The sequence below is a fragment of the Aedes albopictus genome, chromosome 1 (assembly GCF_035046485.1).
Source record: "Aedes albopictus strain Foshan chromosome 1, AalbF5, whole genome shotgun sequence".
NCBI classification, from domain to species: domain Eukaryota; kingdom Metazoa; phylum Arthropoda; class Insecta; order Diptera; family Culicidae; genus Aedes; species Aedes albopictus.
The window spans coordinates 76,258,697-76,285,841 of record NC_085136.1 but is presented as its reverse complement, the minus strand read 5'-3'; the positions used below and the strand labels follow the sequence as shown (position 1 = coordinate 76,285,841).

The window sequence follows — 27,145 nt, the reverse complement described above, 5'->3', positions numbered from 1 at the left end:
ATCAAAAAATAAAATAAGATAGATGTTTGGAAACTGTCTTCAGAATTATAAATTGTATACACTACACACAGCTGTTTCAAAGAGTCATTCAACCAGCGATGCACCAGCATTGCGGTCGTCTTACACTTGTTTTGAGACAAGTCAAGTATGTGTGACACTTGACAAATATGCAGAAACTGCCTCTGCACAGACAAATATACGTTGTTTTAGATATGATCAACAGCTTTCAAACGCAGTGTCATTTACCACCGGAAACTTCCTCGGAAACATGTCCGTTAATCTGTGACTCAAATTTGCATTTGTGCTTTATAGGTACTACTCTTACTGGCGTATTTTCCTATCCCACGCCTTTTGTGACATTCAAGAGGTCGCTCATGTGAGGTAATGATGCACATTTTTACCACTTGTTTGCTGGTTAGCAGCGATCTCAGCGCAGCGTAACATTTAGCGTCATCTTGAACGTACAGAGGTGTCAGCCTGTTTGTCACCTTTTCAAGTTTGCCGGATTTATTTTTCTGTTCCGTTGCGCTGTTGGATGACTTGACTTGACTGACTGACTGCGGTTGCAGAGCGGTAGGTACTAAATGGTTGATTTATCTACCGTTCGCTAATGAAGTGCATCAGCAGGCAGAAAAAAAAGAGTAGATGCTCAAGCGATCAGCTTGATAGAAATTGTTTGTTTCTGTTTTGTTTAAAGAGTGGAGCGGAAGAAGTTCACAGATGGCGGCACCGCATCAGATGCTGTGCAGGTCATGCCATGCCGTGCAGGAATGGATTTCGAGTGCTAATTAGACGATTTTCCCATGGTGATGCTCTAAGCCAATGTGTAGTCATTGCACTCGATAGGATAAGATCACTTTCAGTTGAATATAAGTAAAATATATTAACATTATCTTTCTATGACGCTTCATCTATACAGAATCTAGAAAAATTTCACCTTGAGCTATTACTTAAGTTGAATTCGAAAATCACTTCCAAAATTGCGCTAAATTTTCATTTTACGATTCCAGATGAATGTCATAAATGTCAGTCTTGTACATTACCAGAAGATTTCTCTGCGGCTTAGGCCACCCAGCGATTCTTGTGGAATGCTATTTTGGACCACTAAAACATTGTTTGACTTCAGTTAAGTGCTACTCTATGATTATAGCACTCCCGTCACTGGTGTAGTCACGGGGGGGAAGGGGGGGGGGGTGTAGGGTTAACCCCCCCTCCCCAGACCAAAAATAGGTGGAACAAATTTTCAGTACAAAGCGCTTCGTGACGAAAAAATTTTTCGGCTGCGCCGCTATTTTCAAACTAGGAATACCTACAATTGCTAATTGTTGTTCACGAAATGTAAGTATAAAATCATTAACGATATAAGTGACCGTTGCAAAACCCCTCCCAGAAACAATTTCTGGCTACGCTACTGACTCCCTTTGTCTGTGAATCTGTGTACATGACTCTGATTGCCACTTTATTTGTCTAGTTTGGGAACACTTTTCGACACTAGTTAATTGTCATTTTGCCGTTCTAGTAGAAGGCAACTAAGGAACATTGACGGAAGTCAATGTTGATTACCACTCCGCAGTCTAAGCTGATTGCCACTCTGCGATTCTAGAAGAATGCCAAACTGAAACACTAAGAAGAAGCCACTCTTTGATTTTAGCTGATTGCCACTCCGCCTGCTAATTCTGGAGGAATGCCACAAAAGGCCATTTTGCAACACAAATAGATTAACACTCTGTAATTACAGTGGAATGACAACCTGGGATAATAAAAAAAAAACCTTTCTACATTATAGAAACTTTATGATTCTGGCGGAATGCCACTCAACGATTCTAAAGAAATGCCATATTGGAACACTTGAAGAGAGTCACTTTGTTACTCTAGTTGATTGCCATTCTGCGATCCCAAAAGAATACCAACAAGTCTTTCTATATGATTGCCATACTGCCATTTAAAAGAAATGTCACACCGGGATCACTAAGATGTGGACGCTCTGCGACTAAAGTTCATTGACAAATAGCAGTTATGGAGGAATGCCACTTTGGGACAATTAAAAAGCCATTTTAGTATTTCAGTTAAGAGCAGTTCTGCCACTCTGAGACACTATCAGAAGCTTACACTGGAAACCCTCTATAGAAAATAAACAAACGTTAACTTTTCAACTCAACTTGATTGCCACTTTGCAGATCTAGTAGAATGTAACTGATGGACAATAACAGAAGGCTACTTTTTAGCCACTTTGGAATCCTAGTTGATTGCCACTCTGCGATTCTAAAGCAGTGTCATTTTGGCTCACAGGAACTAACAAAACCCGATTGTGTAAGCCAGCGATTGCCACTCCGTTATTCCAGCGGAACCTATCTATGACATACTAACAAAAGTTCACATTTCGACTCTAGTTGATTGCCACTTTGCAGTTCTAGTAGAATGCAACTGCAGGACATTAACAGAAAGTCACTTTGCAGCTCCAACTGATTACCACTTTGCAATTTTAGCTGAACGCCACTATGCGGTTCTAGAGGAATGCCACACTAAACCACTAACAAGAGGCCACTCTTCGATTCTAGCTGATTGCCACTCTGAAATTTCAGTGGGATGCCACGGAAAGCCACTCTTCAACACAAGTTGCTGATTCCCAATGAATTACCAACATTGGATAATTATAAAAAGCCTCTCTGCGTCACTCAAAAGTACCAACTCTATGATTCTAGTGGAGTGCCACTTTTGAACACTTTCAGGAGGCACTTCTGTGGGGCCGTTCATAAACCACGTGGATCTTTGGGGGGTGGAGGGGGGCGGGTTCTAGCCAAAGTCTATGCTCCATACAAATTTCAATTTTTTTGTATAGACAAAAGTCTACGAGGGGGAGGGGGGTCTGAAATGGCCAAAATTTGGTCTACGTGGTTTATGAACAGCTGTTGCACTAGTTGAATGCCACTCAACGATTCTAGGTGAATGTCATATTAGAACAATAGGAATAGCAACTTTATGACTAGTTAGTTGCCACACATAAATTCCAAAAGAATATCTCTAAAGTATTTTTAGTTGATTGCTACATCACCATTTTAGAGCAATACCACACGCTTAGTATTTCTTGTGGGACTTTGAGACAATAAAAAAGCAATTTCATGATTTCAGGTCTAAAAGCTGATATGAGATGCCAGCCACTGTTGGACACTAACACAAGCTCACTTTATAAGTCTGGAATCTCTCTATGGTAGACAAAACAAAACTTCACTTTTTGACTCAAGATGATTGCCACTTTGCCGATCCAGTAGATGATTAAATTAATGGACTTTAAGAAAAGGTCACTTTTCAGTCCTAAATGATTGCGACTTTGAAATCCTAGTTTATTGTCACTCTGCGATTCTAGGGAAGTCTCATTTTGAAGAGAGTCATTTTGTGATTCTAGTTGATTGCCACTCTGTAATTACAGTAAAATGCCAAACTGGGATATTAATAAAAACGGTTTCCTGTGGCGCAAGATACATGTAGCTATGCGATTCTAGTTCATTGCACTATGCATTCCGAGACACTAACAGAAAGCCACTTTCTGACACTAGTTCATTGGCACTCTGGGATTCCAGAGGGATTCTACTCTGAGCCACGAGCAAAAGGCCACTCTTCAACACCAGTTGATTGCTGTAGAAGACCACTGAAGGCATTCTAGATGATTGTCACACTGTAATTTTAGAGAAATACCATTTTGAGGCACAAACAAAACAAAACAAAATTGATTGTCACTCAGAGATTCTTGTGGTATTCAGCTTTTTTTTTAATCACTTAACCTAATTTACAGCTCTATTGTCCACTAGGGCACTGCGTGAGCGATTCCAATTGGAAGCTGTACATACACTTTGTACAGCGCCTAAATGTATTCTATTCTAATTGTACTACATCGAACTGGTTGCCGTTGCGCTGTTTTCACTTTCTACCCTATCATGGTAGAGTGATGAGCACGAGGATGTTGATGTGTGGCTGTTTGGTTGTTCCTGTTTCCAGTCCGATTGGGGGTCCATTAGGGGTTGCCGTTCACCGATGTCCAAGTATCCGGGTTCATTTGAGTCATGGACTCAGAAGAGGGTCAGTGTTAGCTGCTCTCAGGGAGAAAGAGCAACTGACGAAAGTGCCGGGGCTGGGATCGAACCCATGACCATATGCTTGCAAACGTGTAGCCACTATGCCACGGACCCCGGCATATTCAGCTTTGAGACACTAAAAATCATTTATGACATCATTTGAATAGCCAGGGCCCGTGGCGTAGTGGCTACACGTTTGCTTCATAAGCATATGGTCATGGGTTCGATCCCAGCCCCGGCACTTTCGTCAGTTAACTGATTGCTCTTTCCCCCTGAGAGCAGCTGACACTGACCCTCTTCTGAGCCCATGGCTCAAAATGAACCCGGATACTTGGACATCAGCGAACGGCAACCCATAATGGACCCCCAATCGGACTGGAAACAGGAACAACCAAACAGCCACACATCAACATCCTCGTGCTCATCATTCTACCATGATAGGGAAGAAAGTGAAAGCAGCGCAACGGCAACCAGTTCGATGTAGTACGATTAGAATAGAATACATTTAGGCGCTGTACAAAGTGTATGTACAGCTTCCAATTGGAATCGCTCACGCAATGCCCAAGTGGACAATAGAGCTGTACATTAGGTTAAGTGATTGAAGCAAGCTTGCTATTTGATGAAAACATTCGCGAAATGATGCGATTTGCTTTCGACAACGAATACGTTTTCACCCATCCTCGCTTCATTCAATCAACCTCCCATACGAGTAGCACACGAACGGACTCAACACTAATCAGCATAGTTGACTCTTCCTTTTCGCCGTTGAGCCGTTGCGTTCTAGCCAAGCATCTCTTTTCATCGCTTTCGATGCTTTTCGACAGCTTATCGCGAAGCATCGTTGGCTGGAAGCTTTATTAGTATGGTATCGGTACATGCGAATGTTGCTTCTGTGTGCGTGTCGAGCGTTCATGCCGTAGTTCCGCAAACCAACCTATTCGGTATGGTTCGGCTGTTCGGGCGAGCGTGTGACGGCCCAGTCAGATGTGTGCAAAATCGTTTGTGATTTACATCATGTTCGTTTTGCCACCTCTTTGCTGCTGGTCATCGCTGATCAGTGCACAGTTCAATCGCACGCGATAAATATACAGTTGATGAGTTGTGATGAGCACTAGTGAGGTGATCATTTGCACCATTCACAGTGGGAAAAAAACAGTGCAAACCTACACTAAATTCTGTATCTCACGAACGCATCCGGCTTTTCTAACGAACAAAACGGTTTTAGGCGTAAAATTGTCTGGAGAATCGAATAGAAGTGTTAAAACAGACCGCACGGATCATTATCTTGCTCATTCTGCCCTAATTCCCCAATTTTTATTAACATTTATATGAAACTAGCTCTAAAACAATTATGAAACATGAATGCAGTTTGCCTTGAAGGACTTTTGTGAAGGATTAAGATGTAGAGAATCGATTTGAAGGGATTGCAGTGACCGCATGAATGTATTTATGCTTATTTTACCCTAATTCCCCTCATATATAGAGTTTTGTATGAAATAGCTCCATAACTCGCAAGGAAATTATGAGTGGTACGCTAAGAAGGCTCTCTTTAGTGAATTATGATACAAGGAATTGATGAGAAGTGATTGCAGTGACCGCGCGAATGTAATTATGCCCATTATACCCTAATTCCCCACATATATTGAATTTTGTATGAAATTAGCTCCTTACTCGCAAGAAAATTATGAGTGGTCTGCTAAGAAGGCTTTCTTTAGTGGATTATGATACAGGGAATCGACTAGAAATGATTGCAGTTACCTCGTGAAAGTTATTATGCTTATTTTACCCTAATTCCCCACATATATTGAGTTTTTTTTTTATGAAATTAGCTCCATAATTCATAAGAAAATTATGAGTGGTATGCTAAGCAATAGTTTTTAAGTGGATGATGATACAAGGAATCGATGAGAAGTGATTGCATTGACCGCGTGAATGTTATTATGCTCATTTTACCCTAATTCCCCACATATATTGAGTTTTGTATGAAATCAGCTCCTTAATCACAAGAAAATTATGAGTGGTATGCTAAGACGGCTTTCTTTAGTGGATGATGATACAGGGAATCGACTAGAAATGGTTGCAGTGACCGCGTGAATGTTATTATGCTTATTTTACCCTAATTCCCCACATATATTGAGTTTTGTATGAAATTAGCAAGGAAATTATGAGTGGTATGCTAAGAAGACTTTTTTAGTGGATTATAATATAAGGAATCGATTAGAAGTGATTGCAGTGACCAAGCGAATGTAATTATGCTCGTTTTGTCCTAACTCCCCACATATATTGTGTTTTGTATGAAATTAGCTCCATAACACACAAGGAAATTATAATTGGTATGCTAAGCAAGGTTTCTTTAGTGGATTATGATACAAGGAATCGATGAGAAGTGATTGCAGTGACCGCGCTAATGTAATTATACTGATTTTACCCTAATTCTCCATTTTCATTGAGTTTTGTATGAAATTAGCTCCATAACTTGCAAAGAAAAAATGAGTGGTATGCTGAGAAGGCTTGCTTTAATGGATTATGATACAAGGAATATATTAAAAATGATTCCAGTGACCGCGTTAATGTTTTTATGCTCATTTTACCCTTATTCTCCACATATATTGAGTTGTGTATGAAATTAGTTCTATAACTCACGGTGGTATGCTAAAATGGTTTTTTTAGTGGATAATGATATCGATAAGAAGTGATTGCAGTAACTGCTCGAATGTAATTAAGCTCATTTTACCCCAATTCCCCACATATTTTGAGTTTTGCATGAAATTAGCTTCTTAACTCGCAAGGAAATTGTGAGTGGAATGCTATGAAGGGTATCTTCAGTGGATGATGATACACGGAATAGATTAGAAGTGATTACAGTGTCCGCGCGAATGTAGTTATGCTCATTTTCCCCTTATTCCCTACATGTATTGAGTTTTGCTCCGTAGTTCACAAGAAAATTATGGGTGGTATGCAGTGGATTATGAAACACGGGAGCGATTGAAAATGATTGCAGTGACCGCGTGAATGTAATTATGCTCATTAAACCCTAATTCTCCACATATATTGAGTTTTGTATGAAATTAGCTTCATAACTCACAAGAAAATTATAAGTGGTATACCAAGAATGATTATGATACAAGGAATCAAATAGAAGTGATAACAGTGACCGCGTTAATGTAATTATGGTATGGTATCCATTAGTTTCTTGTGAGTTATAGAGCTTATACCATACAAAACTCAATATATGTGGGTAATTAGGGCAGGATAACCAAATTAACAATCACGCTCACTGCATTAATTTCTACTCGATTCTTTATATCATAACTCAATAAAGAACTCCTTCACGGCATAATATATGTGGGGAACTATTGTAAAATGAGCATAATAGCATTCACGCGGTCACTGCAATCATTTTAAAAGTATTCTTTGTATCCTCATCCTCCAAATAAGCACTTCTTAACATTCCACCCATAAATTTCTTGCGAGTTAAAGAGTTAATTTCATACAAAACACAATATGTGTGGGGTATAAGGGTAAAATAAACATAATTACATTCACGCGAATACTACATTTACTTCTAATCGATTCCACTAAAGAAATACTTCACAACATACCACCCATTTCTTGTGAGTTATATAGCTAATTTCATGCAAAACTCAACATATGTGGGGAATTAGGGTAAAATGAGCATACTGACATTCACGCGGTCACTGAAATTACATACTTATTACTTATAATTAATTAATTCACTAAATACCAGCATGGTATGCACTAAATAATAGCATACCACCCTTAAGTTTCTTATGAGTTATAGAGCTAATTTAATGCAAAACTCAATATATGTGGGAAATTAGGGTAAAATGAGCATAATTACATTCATGCGTTCACTGGAATCTTTTTTCATCACCATGTATCATAATCCACTAAAGAAAACCTTTCTTACATACCAGCCATAATTTCCTTGCGAGTTATGGTGCTAATCACTGGCGTAGCCACGGGGGGGGTTTTAGGGTTAAAACCCCCCCCCCAGAGCCAAAATTTTTGGAACAAATTTTCAGTATAAAACGCTTTATGATGAAAAAATTTTTCGGCTGCGCCGCTATTTTGAACCAATGGCTCAAATTCAGTATATATTTTTACGAAATGTGAATGTCAAATAAAAAAAGGTAATATTGAACATCGAAAACCCCTCCCAGAGCAAATTTCTGGCTACGCCACTGGTGCTAATGTAACACAAAACTCAACATATGTAGAGAATTAGGGTAAAATGAGCATAATAACATTCGCACACACACACTGCAATCACTTCTAATCTATTCCTTGTATCATCATCCACTAAAGAAACCCTTCAGAGCATACCACTCATAATTTCCTTGCGAGTTATAGAGCTAATTCGATGCAAAACTCAATATATGTGGGGAATTAGGGTAAAATAAGCATAATAACATTCAGGCGGTCACTGCAACCATTTCTAGTCGATTCCCTGTATCATAATCCACTAAAGAAAGCCTTCTTAGCATACTACTCATAATTTTCTTGCGATTAAGAAGCTGATTTCATACAAAACTCAATATATGTGGGGAATTAGGGTAAAATGAGCATAATAACATTCACGCGGTCAATGCAATCACTTCTCATCGATTCCCTGTATCATCATCCACTAAAAAACTATTGCTTAGCATACCACTTATACTTTTCTTGTGAATTATGGAGCTAATTTCATAAAAAAAACTCAATATATGTGGGGAATTAGGGTAAAATAAGCATAATAACTTTCACGCGGTCACTGCAACCATTTCTAGTCGATTCCCTGTATCATAATCCACTAAAGAAAGCCTTCTTAGCATACCACTCATAATTTTCTTGCGAGTAAGGAGCTAATTTCATACAAAATTTCAATATATGTGGGGAATTAGGGTATAATGGGCATAATTACATTCGCGCGGTCACTGCAATCACTTCTCATCAATTCCTTGTATCATAATTCACTAAAGAGAGCCTTCTTAGCGTACCATTCATAATTTCCTTGCGAGTTATGGAGCTATTTCATACAAAACTCTATATATGAGGGGAATTAGGGTAAAATAAGCATAAATACATTCATGCGGTCACTGCAATCCCTTCAAATCGATTCTCTACATCTTAATCCTTCACAAAAGTCCTTCAAGGCAAACCGCATTCATGTTTCATAATTGTTTTAGAGCTAGTTTCATATAAATGGTTATAAAAATTGGGGAATTAGGGCAGAATGAGCAAGATAATGATCCGTGCGGTCTGTTTTAACACTTCCATTCGATTCTCCAGACAATTTTACGCCTAAAACCGTTTTGTTCATTAGAAAAGCCGGATGCGTTCGTGAGATACAGAATTTAGTGTAGGTTTGCACTGTTTTTTTCCCACTGTGGCATTGGATTGAAGAATTAAAAAAAATCATTTGAATGCAACTTTAGGATTCTAGCCACTCACAGAAACTAACAAAAGTCTACTGTGTATGTCTGCGATTGCCATTCCGTTTTTTAGTGTAATCTATCTATCACATTGACAGAAGTTCACTTTTCGACTACCACATTGCAATCCTAGCTGATTGTCAATCTACGATACTAGATGAATGCCACATAGAAGTGTTAACAAAAGGCCATTCTTTAAAACAAGTTGATTGTCACTCAGTAATTATTGTGAATAGGCCTTTTCGTATGACGGTTAAAATTGTAACCAATGGCAAATACGAACCTATCATATGAAAAGGCCTATCACCAGCCCCCTGGCATCAATGAATTTTATTGTAGTCAACATCTATCAGCATAATACTCATATTCGTGTAAATTGAAACGAGCATGTAATCAACGAACGCTGTTTTCAAAATTGATCAAAAATTAATCAACAATCCAAAATAAACGTTAAACAAAAAGTTGTTGATGTTTTCGCATGTAACAGTGGGCGCTATTTAGTAGCACCCAGGACATCCTGTCTATTTTAATTCCAATGCATTGATATAAGTCTTGTCGGGGGCCTGCCTATCACCAACCTGGGATCCTGCTCTAAGATTCTTGTAGACTGGCATTTTAACACACGGACAAAAGGCCACTTTGTGACTCTCCTTGATTACCACTTAGTAATAACAGTAGAATGTCGTCCTGTTGATACAAATAAAAGGTCTTCCTGCCGTTCTTAACAGTAGCTTCTCTGCGAACCTGTTTCATTGCTGAATGGCTTTTCTAGAAAGCCACATTGTAACACTAATTCATTCCCACTCCGGAATTCTAGAGAGATTCAACTCTGAAACACTCTGAAACACAAGAGAAGTTTTTTGCACAAGTTGAATGCCACTTAGTAATTATAATATAAGATGGAGGACCCTTCGCAGCGTGCGGAACTGGAGACGCACAGTCACTGACCGAGTTGAATGAAGAAGACTCCTTCGTACAGGAGAGCACAAACATGCCTTAGTCTGACCGGTAAGGTAAGTAACGCAACCTATCCTGAGATACTAAAAAAAGCTCTTTTGCATCGCTAAGTACAAACCACCCTTAGTGGAATGCCACTTACTGACTCCAACGAAAGGCCCCTCTGCGATTCTATGAAGAGAACCCTAATTCGATTAGGGATACCAAAAGAAAACCACTTTGTGACTTTAGTTGATTGCGCTGCTCTGCAGTTTTAGAAGAATGCTACTCTGAATCACTAATAGAAGGCCACTCTTCAGTACCAGTAGATTGATTATTCAGTAGCAGTAGATAAATGATTACCACTCCTCGATTCTAGTAAAATGCCATTTTTGGGACACTGGACGGAAAGCACTTCGTGATTTTACTTGATTGCTACTCTGTTATTCTAGCATGGGACATTAACAAGGGGTAACTGCATATTCGACTCTGGTAGATTGCCACTTAGTAACTACTGCCAAATGCCATCCTGAGACACTATTAAATGACCTTCCTGCAATTCTGCCGATTGATGTTTTCTCTAGAGCATTGTACTGTAATGGCTACTATCCAGAGTTGCAGGAAGGCTCTTTAATAGAGTCTCAGAATGGAATTTCGCTATTAACATTGAGTAGCATTCCTTGAAAACCACTTAGCGATTCTACACACCAAACGCTTTCAGCAATATTTTGCTGAATTTTGCCGAGCTGAAGGGTTCAGCAAAAATTTTTGCTGAACTTTCGGCAAAATTTGCTGAATTTCAGCAAAACGTTGCTGGTGATCAGCAGAGTTTACTGAACAAATCAGCAAAATTTTGCTGAATTTCATCAAAATGTTTACTGAAACCTTCAGCTCGGCAAAATTCAGCAAAAATTTGCTTTAACCGTCAATCGATTTTTGGTGTGTAGTGAAATGTCGCGACGAGGCATTAACTTAACGGAAAGCCACTCTGCGATTCCACAAGGTCGCTACATTGAAATTAGAGTAGAGTGCTTTGGCAATATTGCAAAAGAAGACCAAACTACTGGAATGGAATATCGGAATTCCACTATGAATTTCTAGCTATATAGAGGAATGCCCTCACCTTTTCCTTTTTTTCTCACTTACTCTCGTGAACAAACACGCGAAATAGAAAGATAAAGGAGAGAGCATTTGTTCCTTCTTTTATCTCGCTCTTTCTTGTGTTTATTAGAGAATGAGCCAGACGAAAGAAAAAGCTGCGCACGCTAGTGAGAATGTCATCCTGAGATACTTACAGACGGCCGCTCTTAGATACAGTATATTGCCACTCAATAGTTATAGTGGAATGCCACAACGAAATACAATTAAAAGGCCTTTTGTAAGTCCAAATGATTGCCACTTAGCTGTTCTAGTGGGATGCCACATTGAGAAACTAACACAATGCAAGTTTGCTAATATAGTTTTTTGCCACTCTTCCAAAAAAAGCATTTAGGCCACTTTGTGACTCTAGATGATCGTCAGTCCACGATTCAAGTGGAATGCTTTTTTGAGACACTTGCAAAAGGCCACTCTGCGGCTCTTGTGAAATTGCACTTTTTTCATCAACAAAATATCACTGAAGATTCCTGTTGACTGTCACTCTGCAACTCTAGAGGAAAACCTCAATGAGCAACTAACAAAGACCATCCTTAAGCACCAGTAGATTCAATATTTACAGCGAAATTTCACTCTGAGACGTTATAAAAAGGCCAATTGGCAACTCTTTTTAGTACACAGCCACTCTACAATTCAAGACGAATGTCACTTTGGGGCCATAACAAAAGGCCACTCTGCGACCCTAATTGATTGCCACTCTTAGATTCTTGTAAAATTCCACTTTTGGGCGACAACGGAAGGTTACACTAGGCTCTTGTTGATTGCCACTCTTGAATTCTAGTGAAACAGTGGAATGCCACTCTGAGACGCTATGAAATGTGACTCCTGTTAGTTGCTAGTTTACGAATTCTAGAGGAATTCCAAATTGAGACACTAAAGGAAGGCCATTCAGCGACTCTATAAGGTATAAGGTAGTAGGTGTTTTATGAGTTCTCATGTGCTACTGCAAAAGAAGATCATCATATTGTGACGGAATTGGAATATCACTTTCAAATTCTAGCAGTTTTACAAGAATGCCACTCTTCAGTACAGTAGATTGCCACTCAGTAATCATAGCGGAATGTCACTCTGGTACACTATTAAAAGGCGCTTCCGTAAGTCTGAATGTTTGCCTGCTATTCCAGTTGAATGCCACGCTACTATTTTGTTTTTTGATACTCTAGAAAACTAAAAGTTGACCACTCTGCGTCTCTATTTGATCGCCACTCCACGATTCTAGAGGAATGCTAAAGACAATAAAAGAAAACCACATTTTTGTTTAGTTGTCGTTTGCCACTTTGCAATTCCTTTGCCATGTCACTGTGGCACACCTGCAAAATGCCACTCTGTGACTATTGTTGATTGCCAGTAATCTTTTCTAGTTGATGGCCATTCTGTGATTCTTGCCAGTTTCCACTTTTTGGTAACAACAAATGGTCATTCAATATCCTTGTTGATTGCCACTCTGCTAGAAACCAAAATTCGGCAGCTCTGAATCTCTACAAAGTTGCCACTCACCATTTTTTTTGTGTAGTTGATTGTCATTCTGCGACAATTATTGTTGATTGCCACTATGCGATTCTGGTAAATTCCACTTTCGAACAGCAACAAAGGATCACACGGAACTTATTGCCACTTGACGATTTTAGGGAAATGCCACTCTGAGGCATTAACAAAGGTCATTTTTTAGCACCAGTAGACTTTTATTCATAATACAAATTACAGAGAACAGACACCCAAGCTAGAAGAAAATTCTCCGGCAACAAACCGAGAAACCGTCACCTAAGCAGCAAGTTGCTAAAGTCAGTGGTGAATATGCATATCTAGATAAATTGTACATTCACCACTGACAGCAGCATGGGAACTTTGCGAAAGCACATCACGGAGTTGCCACTTGTGTTGCCATTTCAAATGACCGTTGAATTCCTTACACAGTTTTGGAACTGGACTTGGATGTCTGTTCTCTATGTTTAAATGCCACTCTGAGATGCTATGAATGGCCACTCTGCGACGCTTGTTATTAGCCACTCTACGATTGTATAGGAATGTCAATTTCGGCCACTAACAGAAGGCCACGCTATAATATAGCGACTCTAGTTGATTGCCACTTCAAAATTCTAGTGGAACGCCATTTTGAATACCTCAGTCTTTAGCACTAGTGGGTTGCCATTTCTAAAATGCCACTCGAAGACGCTTTGAAATGGCCTTTTTGCAATTCTTAATAGTATCCATTCTATGATTTTAGAGGAAGGAGACTTCAGGGTTCTAACAAAACGCCAAGCTGCAAATCTAGGAAACAGTGGATCACTCTACGACTGAAGATGATTGCCACTTTACAATTTTAGTAGAACGCCATTTTGAGACACTTAAAGAAAACCATTTCTTCTTTAGTCGATTGTAACTCTGCGAATTTAGTTGCATGTCACTATGAGACACTTGCAAAAGGCCACTCTGCGCCTCTTGTTGATTGTCACTCGGCGATCATTGTGAACTTCTACCATGACTTCTAGTTTTGGCCTACAAGGTCACTCACGCAAGACTCTCATTGGTTGTGCTCAGCGATTCTAGAGAAATGCCATTCTGAGGCACTATCAAAGGTCAATCTTGAGCACAAGTAGATGGCCATCCAGTATTTACAGATAAATGCCACTCAGAGATGCTCAGAAATGGCCTCTCTGTGACTTTTGATAGTAGCCATTCCGTGATTCTAGAGTAACTTACAAAAAAGCCAAGTGGGAAATCAATGAAACAATTAACGACTCAAGATTACTTCCACTTCACAATTCATGTTGTAACTCTGCGGCTCTCGTGGTATGGTACTATGAGACTCTTGCAAAAGGCCACTCTGCGACTCCTATTCATTGCCATTCTGAGATCTAGCAAAGACCAATCCTGAGCACAAGTTAATTGCCATTTAATATCTACAGTCAAATGCCACTTGGCTCTTGTTAATAGCCATTCTACGATTTTAGAAAAAGGACACTTTGGGGTACTAACAGAAAGCCAAGCTTCGAATCTAGGAAACAGTGGGCCACTCTACGACTCTAGATGATTGCCACTTTACAACTGTAATGGAACACCATTTCAAAACACTTAAAGAAACCCACTTTTTTATCTTTAGTTGATTTGCATTCTGCGACTCAAGTGGCATGCCACAAGATACTTCTAATAGGCCACTCGGCCACTCTTGTTCATTGCCACTCTGAGATCATTTTGAAACTTTTCACTTTCGAGCAACAACAAAAGGTCACTCAAGCTAGACTCTCGTTGATTGCAGCTCAGCGATTCAAGCGAAATGCCATTCCAATGCACTAAAAAGCTGCCAATTGCCATTCAGCATGAGCTATGACTCTAGAGGAAAGACACTTTGGTGCACGCAGCAAATATTGGAAATAGTGGGCCGCTCAGCGACTCTTGCTGGTTGCCACTCGGCGATTGTTATGGAACTCCTGTTTAGGGCAACAACAAAAGGGTACCTAAGACTCTATGATTCTAGAATAATGCCACTCTAAGCCACTAACAAAGGGCGCTCTTTAGCATCATCAGTACTTTGCAATTCAGTCACTCGTTACTCAGAGATGCCATGGAATTGTTAGTTGCCACTCTGTGACTAAAGCTGTTGCCACTTTGCCAAATATTCTAGTGGAATGCCACTCAAAACATTAACAAAATCGAGACAAAATGTTGCCACTTTGCTAAATATTCTAGTGGAATGCCACTCAAAGCACTAACAAAGTGTGCCAACCATATGAATGGTCACTCTTAGATTCTAGTTAGAGTTAGTTTTGGGGTACTACAAGAAACCAACTTTGTGGCTTACAGACACTTACAGAAGGCCATTCTTCTACACCAGTAGATTACAACTCAGTAGTTTTAGTGAAATCTCCCTGTGGCAAATCTTTTCTGGGATGGAATTGCATTACTATCCAGAAATTCTCGCAGATCGCCTATAGGTTTCTAGCAGAATGTTAACCTGGAATTCCTGTGAAAAGCCCCTCTATGATTTTGAGGTTTGGAAACTTTATAATGTTGGCAAAATCCAGTGCTAACATTCTAACTGATGATTGCATTTTTTTTCTCTTTATAACCGCATTGCCACCTGCATCACCAGTCAATCATCATTTACCGCTTATTAAATCACTCGAGCAAGACCCAACAATTTATGCAAATGTATGCGTCTTTCACTTCCTCTGCCTGGGTATCAGCCCATGATGGGCAAAGGCAGTAGGTAGGTACAAGGTGCTCATATCACTGACGTGCATCATCTTTCTTCCATAGCTATACATACCGTCAACTGGTTTGTGGCATTGCACACAGGACTGGAGGATCATCACATGTTCATCGCATTTACACAGACATGATTTCGCATCCTCATCCATCGCTGGGGCTGTTTGATGACAACGACAACTGCGATGATACGGTGAGAAACAATTCACCTATCGGCAGAATGGCCTCTTTCTTAGGTCGTTGGAAACCACTGGTGCTTAACGATTAATCTCGAATAAAAGGTAACCGTCATTGTAAGCAAGTTGTAATTGAGTCTGTTTACGACAGTGACGTTTCGAAGTGTCGAAAAACTGAGCGAATGCTCCTTTTCAGACAAATAACATGCAGTTCCGTTGTGATCTACATGAGATTCAACCACAATATCTACATCAAAATTAACAGAAAACATATTAAACAAGCATTTTTGTTTGTTTGCGCCTCAGATTCTTTAAAACAGTTAAAGCAGCGTAGTTAAAGGTTTGTTTTAAGTATGTTGAAATTGAGTTCGACAACAACCAACAGTAGTTAGTTGCTGCTATCATTTGAATGATAACGTTTAAACAAACCAGGATCTAGGTTATACATATGTTGCAAGTTAACAGCCCTCAAAACGTTTTTAAAGTTTCAATGCTGTTTTGTATGGTTTAAGTTTCTAATATTGAACAAAATGTGTTTGTTGTTGTTGTATATAAGTCATAATTGAGTTACAAAACATGTTTTGAACGTTCGAAATTGCTATAAAACATTTTAAGCAACACGCATGTCATATAAGAGTTATGAAAGTAGAAGTTTTGGTTATATAGAAGTTGAATAGATGTAATTCTACCGCAGTGCTAGAATTACGTCAAATTATCTTTTATGCTACCAAAACTTGCGCTATCGTAACTCTTATATGGCATGTATGTTGCTTGGGACGTTTGAAACTGATAGTTTTATGATAACTCAATTATAACTTATGTGCAACAGCAAAAAAAGAGCTGAAATTGCCTTTCCAAATGACATTACAACCTTTCTGCGGTCACGAGTTGTAAAAACACATGTTTCACTGCCCGCAAGCTGTCCAATCGCAAGTGAGCAATTAAAATAATCGCGTGCGCTCACGCTTGAATGTGCCTCTGATCAATCAATTTTCTCCGCATTGAAGCCATCCGCGATTCAGATAACCTGCAACTTTGGAAATCGGAACCACTTTGATGTAGACAAGAATCGACACTTGGCGGTAAAACTGGTGATGAGTGCAATTTCTCAAGTGGTCAATATTTTTTTCTTCTGTTTTGTTGAAGAAAATTTGATCATTTGCTTGTATTGACACATCTGGCAGCGCGATCGACGACAATCAAAACAAACTCAATGGCTGCGTGTCACCGATCCGATGCCGTTGTCGTCTAACAGCTGTCGTTGTCTGGAATGGCGACTTTCTCCTTGTCAGCATTCAGATCAATTAACCCTCTTGGACCAATTCGATGACATGGATAACTAGATGAAGTGTAATGTTTTCGTATCCACTCAACAGTCAAGAAAGGCCGGGTTGTCACTGTTACTGATGCCACTTACTGATTCGACACCTGCTTCAACTCACTGCTGAATAGGTGTCGAATCCGTCATTAGACAAAACAAATTTTGATTTGGTTGCGTATCAACATCGGTTTCTAATTCAATGCTTGCTTTGACCGACAGCTAGGTGTCGAATCGGTCGCTATCAGTGAAAGTTGATTATAAGTTTCATATAAGTTATAATGTAGTTGCTTATCGAAATGGACGTCTGTTCATCTATCAAACTACCCCATTTACCCTCGAGGTAAGGTTTCAATTTCACTCGTCGCGGCGTCATGATGACCACCACCATCTTCGTTGCCGTCACCAGCCGGCCACCATCATCGGTATTCGTGTCGTCGTCGTGTACGCAAACGGTAATTAAATCAAATCAAACGTGCTTCGTTTGAGATCTACATGACGGATTGGAGAGGGGCTTCCTTTCTGTCTGTTTGGTTTCTTGGAGATTGGCGCTCGCGGTCGTCATCGTCGTCGTCTGGATGAGCCTCCAGGGAGTCAATTACCAGTCTCTGGTGATTTGCTGTCTGACGGTTTCCATGATTTGTTCAGCGTTCAGATTCACATTGAGAAAGCTTGACAGATTGATCAGCACGATTGCCTATCAATTCCGGTTGAATAAGTTTCTCAATAAATGTGTTGCGGTTTTAAGTTTGAGGAAACTGGATATTTTTTGACCAATTTATCTTTCACGATTCCGGCCGAATCCCGTTCAGGTTTCCGGCAGAATCCCGTTCAGGATTCCTGCAGAATCCCGTTCAGGATTCCTGCAGAATCCCGTTCAGGATTCCTCACAGAATCTTTTTCAGGATTCCTGACAGAATCCCGTTCAGGATTCCTGCAAAATCCCGTTCAGGATTCCAGCAGAATCTCATTCAAAATCCCTGCAGTATCCCGTTCGAAATTCCTGCAGAATCCCGTTCAGGATTCCTGCCGAATCTATTTCAGGATTCCTGCCGAATCTAGTTCAGGATTCCAGCAGAACCCCGTTCAAAATCCCTGCAGATTCCAGTTCAGGATTCCTGCAGAATGCCGTTCAGGATTCCCGGCAGAATCCCGTTCAGGATTCCTGACAGAATCCCGTTCAGGATTCCTGACAGAATCCCGTTCAGGATTCCTTCAGAATCCCATTCAGGATTCTTGACAGAATCCCATTCAGGATTCTTGACAGAATCCCATTCAGGATTCTTGACAGAATCCCGTTCAAGATTCCTAACAGAATCCCGTTCGGATTTCCTGACAGAATCCCGTTCGGGATTCCTGAAAGAATCCCGTTCGAAATTCCTGTGGAATCCCGTTCAGGATTCCTGACAGAATCCCGTTCAGGATTCCTGACAGAACCCCGTTCAGGATTCCTGACAGAATCCCATTCAGGATTCCTGACAGAATCCCGTTCAGGATTCCTGACATAATCCCGTTCAAGATTCCTGTGGAATCCCGTTCAGGATTCCTGACAGAATCCCGTTCAGGATTCCTGACAGAATCCCGTTCAGGATTCCTGACAGAATCCCGTTCAGGATTCCTGACAGAACCCCGTTCAGGATTCCTGACAGAATCCCGTTCAGGATTCCTGACAGAATCCCGTTCAGGATTCCTGACAGAACCCCGTTCAGGATTCCTGACAGAATCCCATTCAGGATTCCTGACAGAATCCCGTTCAGGATTCCTGACATAATCCCGTTCAAGATTCCTGTGGAATCCCGTTCAGGATTCCTGACAGAATCCCGTTCAGGATTCCTGACAGAATCCCGTTCAGGATTCCTGACAGAATCCCGTTCAGGATTCCTGACAGAACCCCGTTCAGGATTCCTCACAGAACCCCGTTCAGGATTCCTGACAGAATCCCATTCAGGATTCCTGACAGAATCCCGTTCAGGATTCCTGACATAATCCCGTTCAGGATTCCTGTGGAATCCCGTTCAGGATTCCTGACAGAATCCCGTTCAGGATTCCTGACAGAATCCCGTTCAGGATTCCTGACAGAATCCCGTTCAGGATTCCTGACAGAACCCCGTTCAGGATTCCTGACAGAATCCCATTCAGGATTCCTGACAGAATCCCGTTCAGGATTCCTGACATAATCCCGTTCAGGATTCCTGTGGAATCCCGTTCAGGATTCCTGACAGAATCCCGTTCAGGATTCCTGACAGAATCCCATTCAGGATTCCTGACAGAACCCCGTTCAGGATTCCTGACATAATCCCATTCAGGATTCCTGACAGAATCCCGTTCAGGATTCCTTCAGAATCCCATTCAGGATTCTTGACAGAATCCCATTCAGGATTCTTGACAGAATCCCATTCAAGATTCCTAACAGAATCCCGTTCGGATTTCCTGACAGAATCCCGTTCGGGATTCCTGAAAGAATCCCGTTCAAGATTCCTGTGGAATCCCGTTCAGGATTCCTGACAGAATCCCGTTCAGGATTCCTGACAGAATCCCGTTCAGGATTCCTGACAGAATCCCGTTCAGGATTCCTGACAGAATCCCGTTCAGGATTCCTGACAGAATCCCGTTCAGGATTCCTGACAGAACCCCGTTCAGGATTCCTGACAGAACCCCGTTCAGGATTCCTGACAGAATCCCATTCAGGATTCCTGACAGAATCCCGTTCAGGATTCCTGACAGAATCCCGTTCAGGATTTCTGACAGAACCCCGTTCAGGATTCCTGACAGAATCCCATTCAGGATTCCTGACAGAATCCCGTTCAGGATTCCTGACATAATCCCGTTCAGGATTTCTGACAGAACCCCGTTCAGGATTCCTGACATAATCCCGTTCAGGATTCCTGTGGAATCCCGTTCAGGATTTCTGACAGAATCCCGTTCAGGATTCCTGACATAATCCCGTTCAGGATTCCTGTGGAATCCCGTTCAGGATTCCTGACAGAATCCCGTTCAGGATTCCTGACAGAATCCCGTTCAGGATTCCTGACAGAACCCCGTTCAGGATTCCTGACAGAATCCCATTCAGGTTTCCTGACAGAATCCCGTTCAGGATTCCTGACATAATCCCGTTCAGGATTCCTGTGGAATCCCGTTCAGGATTCCTGACAGAATCCCGTTCAGGATTCCTGACAGAACCCCGTTCAGGATTCCTGACAGAATCCCATTCAGGATTCCTGACAGAATCCCGTTCAGGATTCCTGACATAATCCCGTTCAGGATTCCTGTGGAATCCCGTTCAGGATTCCTGACAGAATCCCGTTCAGGATTCCTGACAGAATCCCGTTCAGGATTCCTGACAGAATCCCGTTCAGGATTCCTGACAGAACCCCGTTCAGGATTCCTGACAGAATCCCATTCAGGTTTCCTGACAGAATCCCGTTCAGGATTCCTGACATAATCCCGTTCAGGATTCCTGTGGAATCCCGTTCAGGATTCCTGACATAATCCCGTTCAGGATTCCTGACAGAACCCCGTTCAGGATTCCTGACAGAATCCCATTCAGGATTCCTGACAGAATCCCGTTCAGGATTCCTGACATAATCCCGTTCAGGATTCCTGACAGAACCCCGTTCAGGATTCCTGACAGAATCCCATTCAGGATTCCTGACAGAATCCCGTTCAGGATTCCTGACAGAATCCCGTTCAGGATTCCTGACAGAATCCCGTTCAGGATTCCTGACAGAATCCCATTCAAGATTCCTGACAGAATCCCGTTCAGGATTCCTGACAGAATCCCGTTAAGGATTCCTGACAGAACCCCGTTCAGGATTCCTGACAGAATCCCATTCAGGATTCCTGACAGAATCCCGTTCAGGATTCCTGACATAATCCCGTTCAAGATTCCTGACAGAATCCCGTTCAGGATTCCTGACAGAATCCCGTTCAGGATTCCTGACAGAATCCCGTTCGGGATTCCTGACAGAACCCCGTTCAGGATTCCTGACAGAATCCCATTCAGGATTCCTGACAGAATCCCGTTCAGGATTCCTGACATAATCCCGTTCAGGATTCCTGTGGAATCCCGTTCAGGATTCCTGACAGAATCCCGTTCAGGATTCCTGACAGAATCCCGTTCAGGATTCCTGACAGAACCCCGTTCAGGATTCCTGACAGAATCCCATTCAGGATTCCTGACAGAATCCCGTTCAGGATTCCTGACATAATCCCGTTCAGGATTCCTGTGGAATCCCGTTCAGGATTCCTGACAGAATCCCGTTCAGGATTCCTGACAGAATCCCGTTCAGGATTCCTGACAGAACCCCGTTCAGGATTCCTGACAGAATCCCATTCAGGATTCCTGACAGAATCCCGTTCAGGATTCCTGACATAATCCCGTTCAGGATTCCTGACAGAATCCCGTTCAGGATTCCTTCAGAATCCCGTTCAGGATTCCTTCAGAATCCCATTCAGGATTCTTGACAGAATCCCATTCAGGATTCTTGACAGAATCCCATTCAGGATTCTTGACAGAATCCCATTCAGGATTCTTGACAGAATCCCATTCAGGATTCTTGACAGAATCCCATTCAAGATTCCTAACAGAATCCCGTTCGGATTTCCTGACAGAATCCCGTTCGGGATTCCTGAAAGAATCCCGTTCAAGATTCCTGTGGAATCCCGTTCAGGATTCCTGACAGAATCCCGTTCAGGATTCCTGACAGAATCCCGTTCAGGATTCCTGACAGAACCCCGTTCAGGATTCCTCACAGAACCCCGTTCAGGATTCCTGACAGAATCCCATTCAGGATTCCTGACAGAATCCCGTTCAGGATTCCTGACAGAATCCCGTTCAGGATTTCTGACAGAACCCCGTTCAGGATTCCTGACAGAATCCCGTTCAGGATTCCTGACAGAATCCCGTTCAGGATTCCTGACATAATCCCGTTCAGGATTCCTGACAGAACCCCGTTCAGGATTCCTGACAGAATCCCATTCAGGATTCCTGACAGAATCCCGTTCAGGATTCCTGACATAATCCCGTTCAGGATTCCTGTGGAATCCCGTTCAGGATTCCTGACAGAATCCCGTTCAGGATTCCTGACAGAATCCCATTCAGGATTCCTGACAGAATCCCGATCAGGATTCCTGACATAATCCCGTTCAGGATTCCTGACAAAATCCTGAATACAAATGATTTAGTTTTTGAATCTACTTAGCCAATTATTAATTTGCATACACAACGATCATCGTTCATTAAAATTCTTCTATAAATAAGCACCTGACTTGCTGTTAATCGCCCTGCTAATCTGTCGTAGCCGACCATCGATAATCCTCCCCGAAATTCCGCATCTGGCAGCGATCCAATCGCGACCGACAAAATCCCAGTTAGCAGAAAAAAGACGAAGCCAAAAAATCCCAAGGACTCACCTCTTGAGTGTCACATTCTTGCTACCGCCGAGTTTATTCATCTTGACCTTCTTGCCACCGCCGCCTCCTCCTCCGATGCTAGACCCATCTCCACCGCATCCACTGGTGGCGGTCTGCTCGGAGTCGGCATCGCTCGTGTCCAACATAATGCCACTGCTCGGCGTCTCCACCGAGGACTGCGGCTGCGGTGGCTGCTGATGTTGGCCACTACTGCCATTGTTACCGTTGATTCCGTTCAAATTCCGCGTCAAACTCACACTGGTGCTCATTTTGCTGATCGTTTGCTGTTGTTGTTGTTGCTGTTGGTGAATATTCTTGCGATTATTCGCCGCAACCAAATCGAACTCGGCTTCTTCTGTTTCGGCTTCGTCGAACTCTTCGTCACCGTCGTTGTTGTCTTCTTCGTCATCTTCTTCATAGCTATTCACCGCACTGTAGCCATTGTGCTGCTGGTGGTGGTGGTGGTGAGTGCCGTGGTTGCTATTGCCATGGTCACCACCGTTGCCACCATTCTTCAGGGCCGAGGAATTCTTCAACACACTCACTAGCTTGGAACCGCCGTTGGAACCACCGACGTTGCCGTTCCCGTTGACCAGAATCAGGTTGTTGAAATTCTTATCACTTTTGACACTCTTGGAGCCACCACCGCCACCACTTCCTCCCAGCAGGCTGGTGTGCTCATCAACACTCAAATCTTCACCACCACCGCCTCCTCCTCCTCCTCCGTTGTGTATTGCACTACCCCTCACACTATCTTCTTCACCTCCCTTGCACTTCTGGTACGGTTGCTGCTGCTGATGCAACCTCGCAGCGAACTTCTTCACCTTCCCGTTCTCCGACGATGGAGCAACCGATTCCCGACCCGACGACGGAACCAGATTATAGCGATGGTTTGTTTTGATGGCCGACTTGATAACCTTGGTCGTCCCGGACGACGGACGGCCACCGGCCTTACCACCGCCTGATGCACTCGGATTCACCAACACCGTAGACGACGGATTCGGTCCGGAATGGCCACCGCCACCTCCTCCGGTAGTGGTATTATTCAGATTCAAACTTAGATTTCGCGCCGCAGCAGCAGCTGCACTGGCCGCCGTCACTGAGGGCGATTTTTCCTCAACTGGTAGCATGTAGGAGAGCATTTTGGCGCTCGGGCTCAACTCTTTCCCTGCTATTGATGATGATGGCTGCAGCGCCGTTTTTCCTTGATTCAACCTGTGGGGTGGAGAGAGGGAGAGAAGGGTATACACGGTTAGACGGTGCTTCAAATATGAGATTTTATTGGAAAAAATTATATCAGAAATTTAAATCACAAGTAAGACGTATTGCTTTTTCTCCTCTGGACAAATGACAGAGAAAGGAAAATGAATCCATCTAGCAGGGATAGCGTATTTCTCGAGACTGGCAGAGGTTTTTGCATCTCGGGATTTACAACTTCTTTTCGCAACGAAAACTCATATTTTGTGAGTTCGTCAGGAGTGAGACTCGATGCAGATCCTCCACTAAACTTAAATGCAAGACTCGTATTAAGTCAGAGTGTACGCAACACTGTTTAATTTTATGAAAATACCGTCTGTTTCAGGAATTTCTCCGAGGGTTCCATCAGGAATTCCTCCAGGAATCCATCCAGGGAATCTTTCAAGAATTCCTCCAGGGGTTCCTTCAGGAATCTGTGTGGTATTCAATCAGCATTGTTGTTCGACTAGCCTTCCAATGAACGCTGGTAGCACATGGTCTGCCAAATGCACATCAAGCAATCTAGTAGGCGCGCAAACGGTCGTCGCGTCATCACTTCGCGAACGTCAAAACATAAACACAAGTTACTTCCTGGGGGCACCCGCTTGTCCACAATAATTCCAAGCTCCACAGAATCCCTCCAGGGAACCCGTCATGAATTTCTCCAGGGATTCCTACAGAAAGTCCTCTAGGGGTTCCTCCAGAGATTCCTCCACGAATTCCTCTAGGGATTTGTTCTGGAGCTCCTGCAGGGATTCGTTCAGGAACTCCTCCGGGAATTCGTTCAGGAACTCCTCCAGGGATTCCTTCAGGGATTCTTCCAGGGATTCCTTCAGGAATTCCTTCAGGGGTTACTTCAGTAATTCCTCCATAAATTCCTCCAGGGATCCCTTCAAGAATTTCTCCAGGAATTCCTTCGGAAAGTCCTCCAGAGATTCCTCCAGGAATCCCTCCAGGGAATCTTTCAGGAATTCCTCCAGGGAATCTTTCAGGAATTTCTTCAGGGATCCCTTCGATAATTTTGCCAGGGATTCCTTCAGGAAGTCCTCCAGGGATTCCTCCAGAGATTCCTTCAAAAATTCCACCATGGATTCGTTCAGGAACTCCTTCAGGGATTCGTTCAGCAACTCCTCCAGGAAATCGTTCAGGAACTCCTTCAGGGATTCCTTCAGGAATCCCTCTAGGAATTCCTCCAGGGAATATTCCAGGTATTCATCCAGGGATTTCTCCACGGATTCCTTCAGGAATTCCTCCAGGGATTGCTTAAGGAATTCCTCCAGGGATTCCTTCAGAAATTCCTCCAATGATTCCTTCAGGAATTCCTCCAGGGATTCCTTCGGGAATTCCTCCAGGGATTCCTTCAGGAATTCCTCCAGGGATTGCTTCAGGGAATCCTTCAGGAATTCCTCCAGGGATTTCTTCAAGAATTCCTCCAGGGATTTCTTCAGGAAATCCTCCAGGGATTTCTTCAGGAATCCCTCCAGGGATTCTTTCAGAAATTCCTCCAAGAATTCCTCCAGGGATTCCTTAAGGAATTCCTCATGGGATTGCTTCAGGAATTCCTCCTGGGATTGCATCAGGAATTTCCTCAAGGAATTCTTTCAGGAATTCCTCCAGAAATTTCTTCAGGAACTCCCCCAGGGATTCTTTAAATAATTCTTTCAGGGATTCCTTCAGGAATTCCTCCAGGGATTCCTTCAGGAATTCCTCCAGGGATTCCTTCAGGAATTCCTCCAGGGATTCCTTCAGGAATTCCTCCAGGGATTCCTTCAGGAATTCCTCCAGAGATTCCTTCAAGAATTGCTCCAGGGATTCCTTCAGGAATTCCTCCAGGGATTCCTCCAGAGATTCCTTCAAAAAATCCACCAGGGATTCGTTCAGGAACTCCTCCAGGGATTCGTTCAGGAACTCCTCCAGGAATTCGTTCAGGAACTCCTTCAGGGATTCCACCAGGGAATATTCCAGGGATTCCTTCAGGAATTCCTCCAGGGATTCCTTCAGGAATTCCTCCAGGGATTCCTTCAGGAATTCCTCCAGAGATTCCTTCAGGAATTCCTCCAGGGATTCCTTCAGGAATTCCTCCAGGGATTCCTTCAGGAATTCCTCCAGGGATTCCTTCAGGAATTCCTCCAGGGATTCCTTCAGGAATTTCTCCAAGGATTCCTTCAGGAATACCTCCAGGGATTCCTTCAGGGATTCCTCCAGGGATTCCTTCAGGAATTCCTCCAGGGATTCCTTCAGGAATTCCTCCAGGGATTCCTTCAGGAATTCCTCCAGGGATTCCTTCAGGGATTCCTCCAGGGATTCCTTCAGGAATTCCTCCTGGGATTCCTTCAGGTATTCCTCCTGGGATTCCTTCAGGTATTCCTCCAGGGATTCCTTCAGGGATTCCTCCAGGGATTCCTTCAGGAATTCCTCCTAGGATTCCTTCAGGTATTCCTCCAGGGATTCCTTCAGGAACTCCTGCAGGGATTCCTTCAGGAATTCCTCCAGGGATTCCTTCAGGAATTCATCCAGGGATTCTTTCAGGAATTGCTCCAAGGATTTATTTAGGAATTCCTTTGGGAATTCCTCCAGAAATTCCTCCAAGGATTTCTTCAAGAGTTCTTACTGAGATTCGATTCGATCCAAAATTTCTTCACGGATACCTTCAGGAACTCCTCAAAGGTTACTTCCACAAATTCCTCCAAGGGTTTTTTTTGGAACTCTTCTTTGGTTTTCCTGAAAATTCCCCCGAGATTCCATCAGAAAATCTTTTCGGAATTTCTTCAGTTATTCATCCAGCGTCTTCTCCAGGGATGCACCCAGAAATTCTCGCAAGAAATTTTTGAAGCAAATACTCCAAGGATTTCTCCATAAATTCTTCCAGTGGTTTGCCTAGGAATTCATTCTGGAGACACATCTACAGGGATGCATACTGGAGTTTGGCCAGGAAATTCTCCAAGAATCAAGGATTCCTCCAGGGATTTGTTCAGAAATTTATCCTATTATTCCTTTTCGAACTTTTCCAAGAATTCCTCCAGAAGTTTCTTCAGAAATAAAAAATAATAATCCTCTAATGAATGCATCCACGGATTCTAGTCTAGTCTAGTCTACACATACACAGCCATTGAAAGAATCCTGGAAAATGATAGAATCGACTTATTCTATCATTTTTCTTGTCATTATTAATGTTTGGAGCACATCGGAGATGTATTTCAA

At 42.4% G+C, this 27,145-nt stretch overlaps 2 protein-coding genes across 2 annotated transcripts in view; both read right to left on the bottom strand.

Moving 5' to 3' along the window:
* The window catches only part of LOC134285015 (protein no-on-transient A-like), a 102,651-nt gene extending 79,804 nt beyond the window's left edge, over window positions 1–22,847 (bottom strand). Inside the window, exon 1 of the mRNA XM_062844874.1 lies at window positions 22,709–22,847. The gene's annotated coding sequence lies outside the window, so the exon portion shown is untranslated. The remainder of the gene's footprint in view (window positions 1–22,708) is intronic.
* Window positions 22,705–27,145, bottom strand: part of LOC134285016 (homeobox protein 5-like) — a 231,767-nt gene continuing 227,326 nt past the window's right edge. The window contains exon 4 of the mRNA XM_062844875.1: window positions 22,705–23,923. Within this exon, the coding sequence (XP_062700859.1) occupies window positions 22,705–23,850 (1,146 nt within the window). The 5' untranslated portion in view covers window positions 23,851–23,923. The remainder of the gene's footprint in view (window positions 23,924–27,145) is intronic.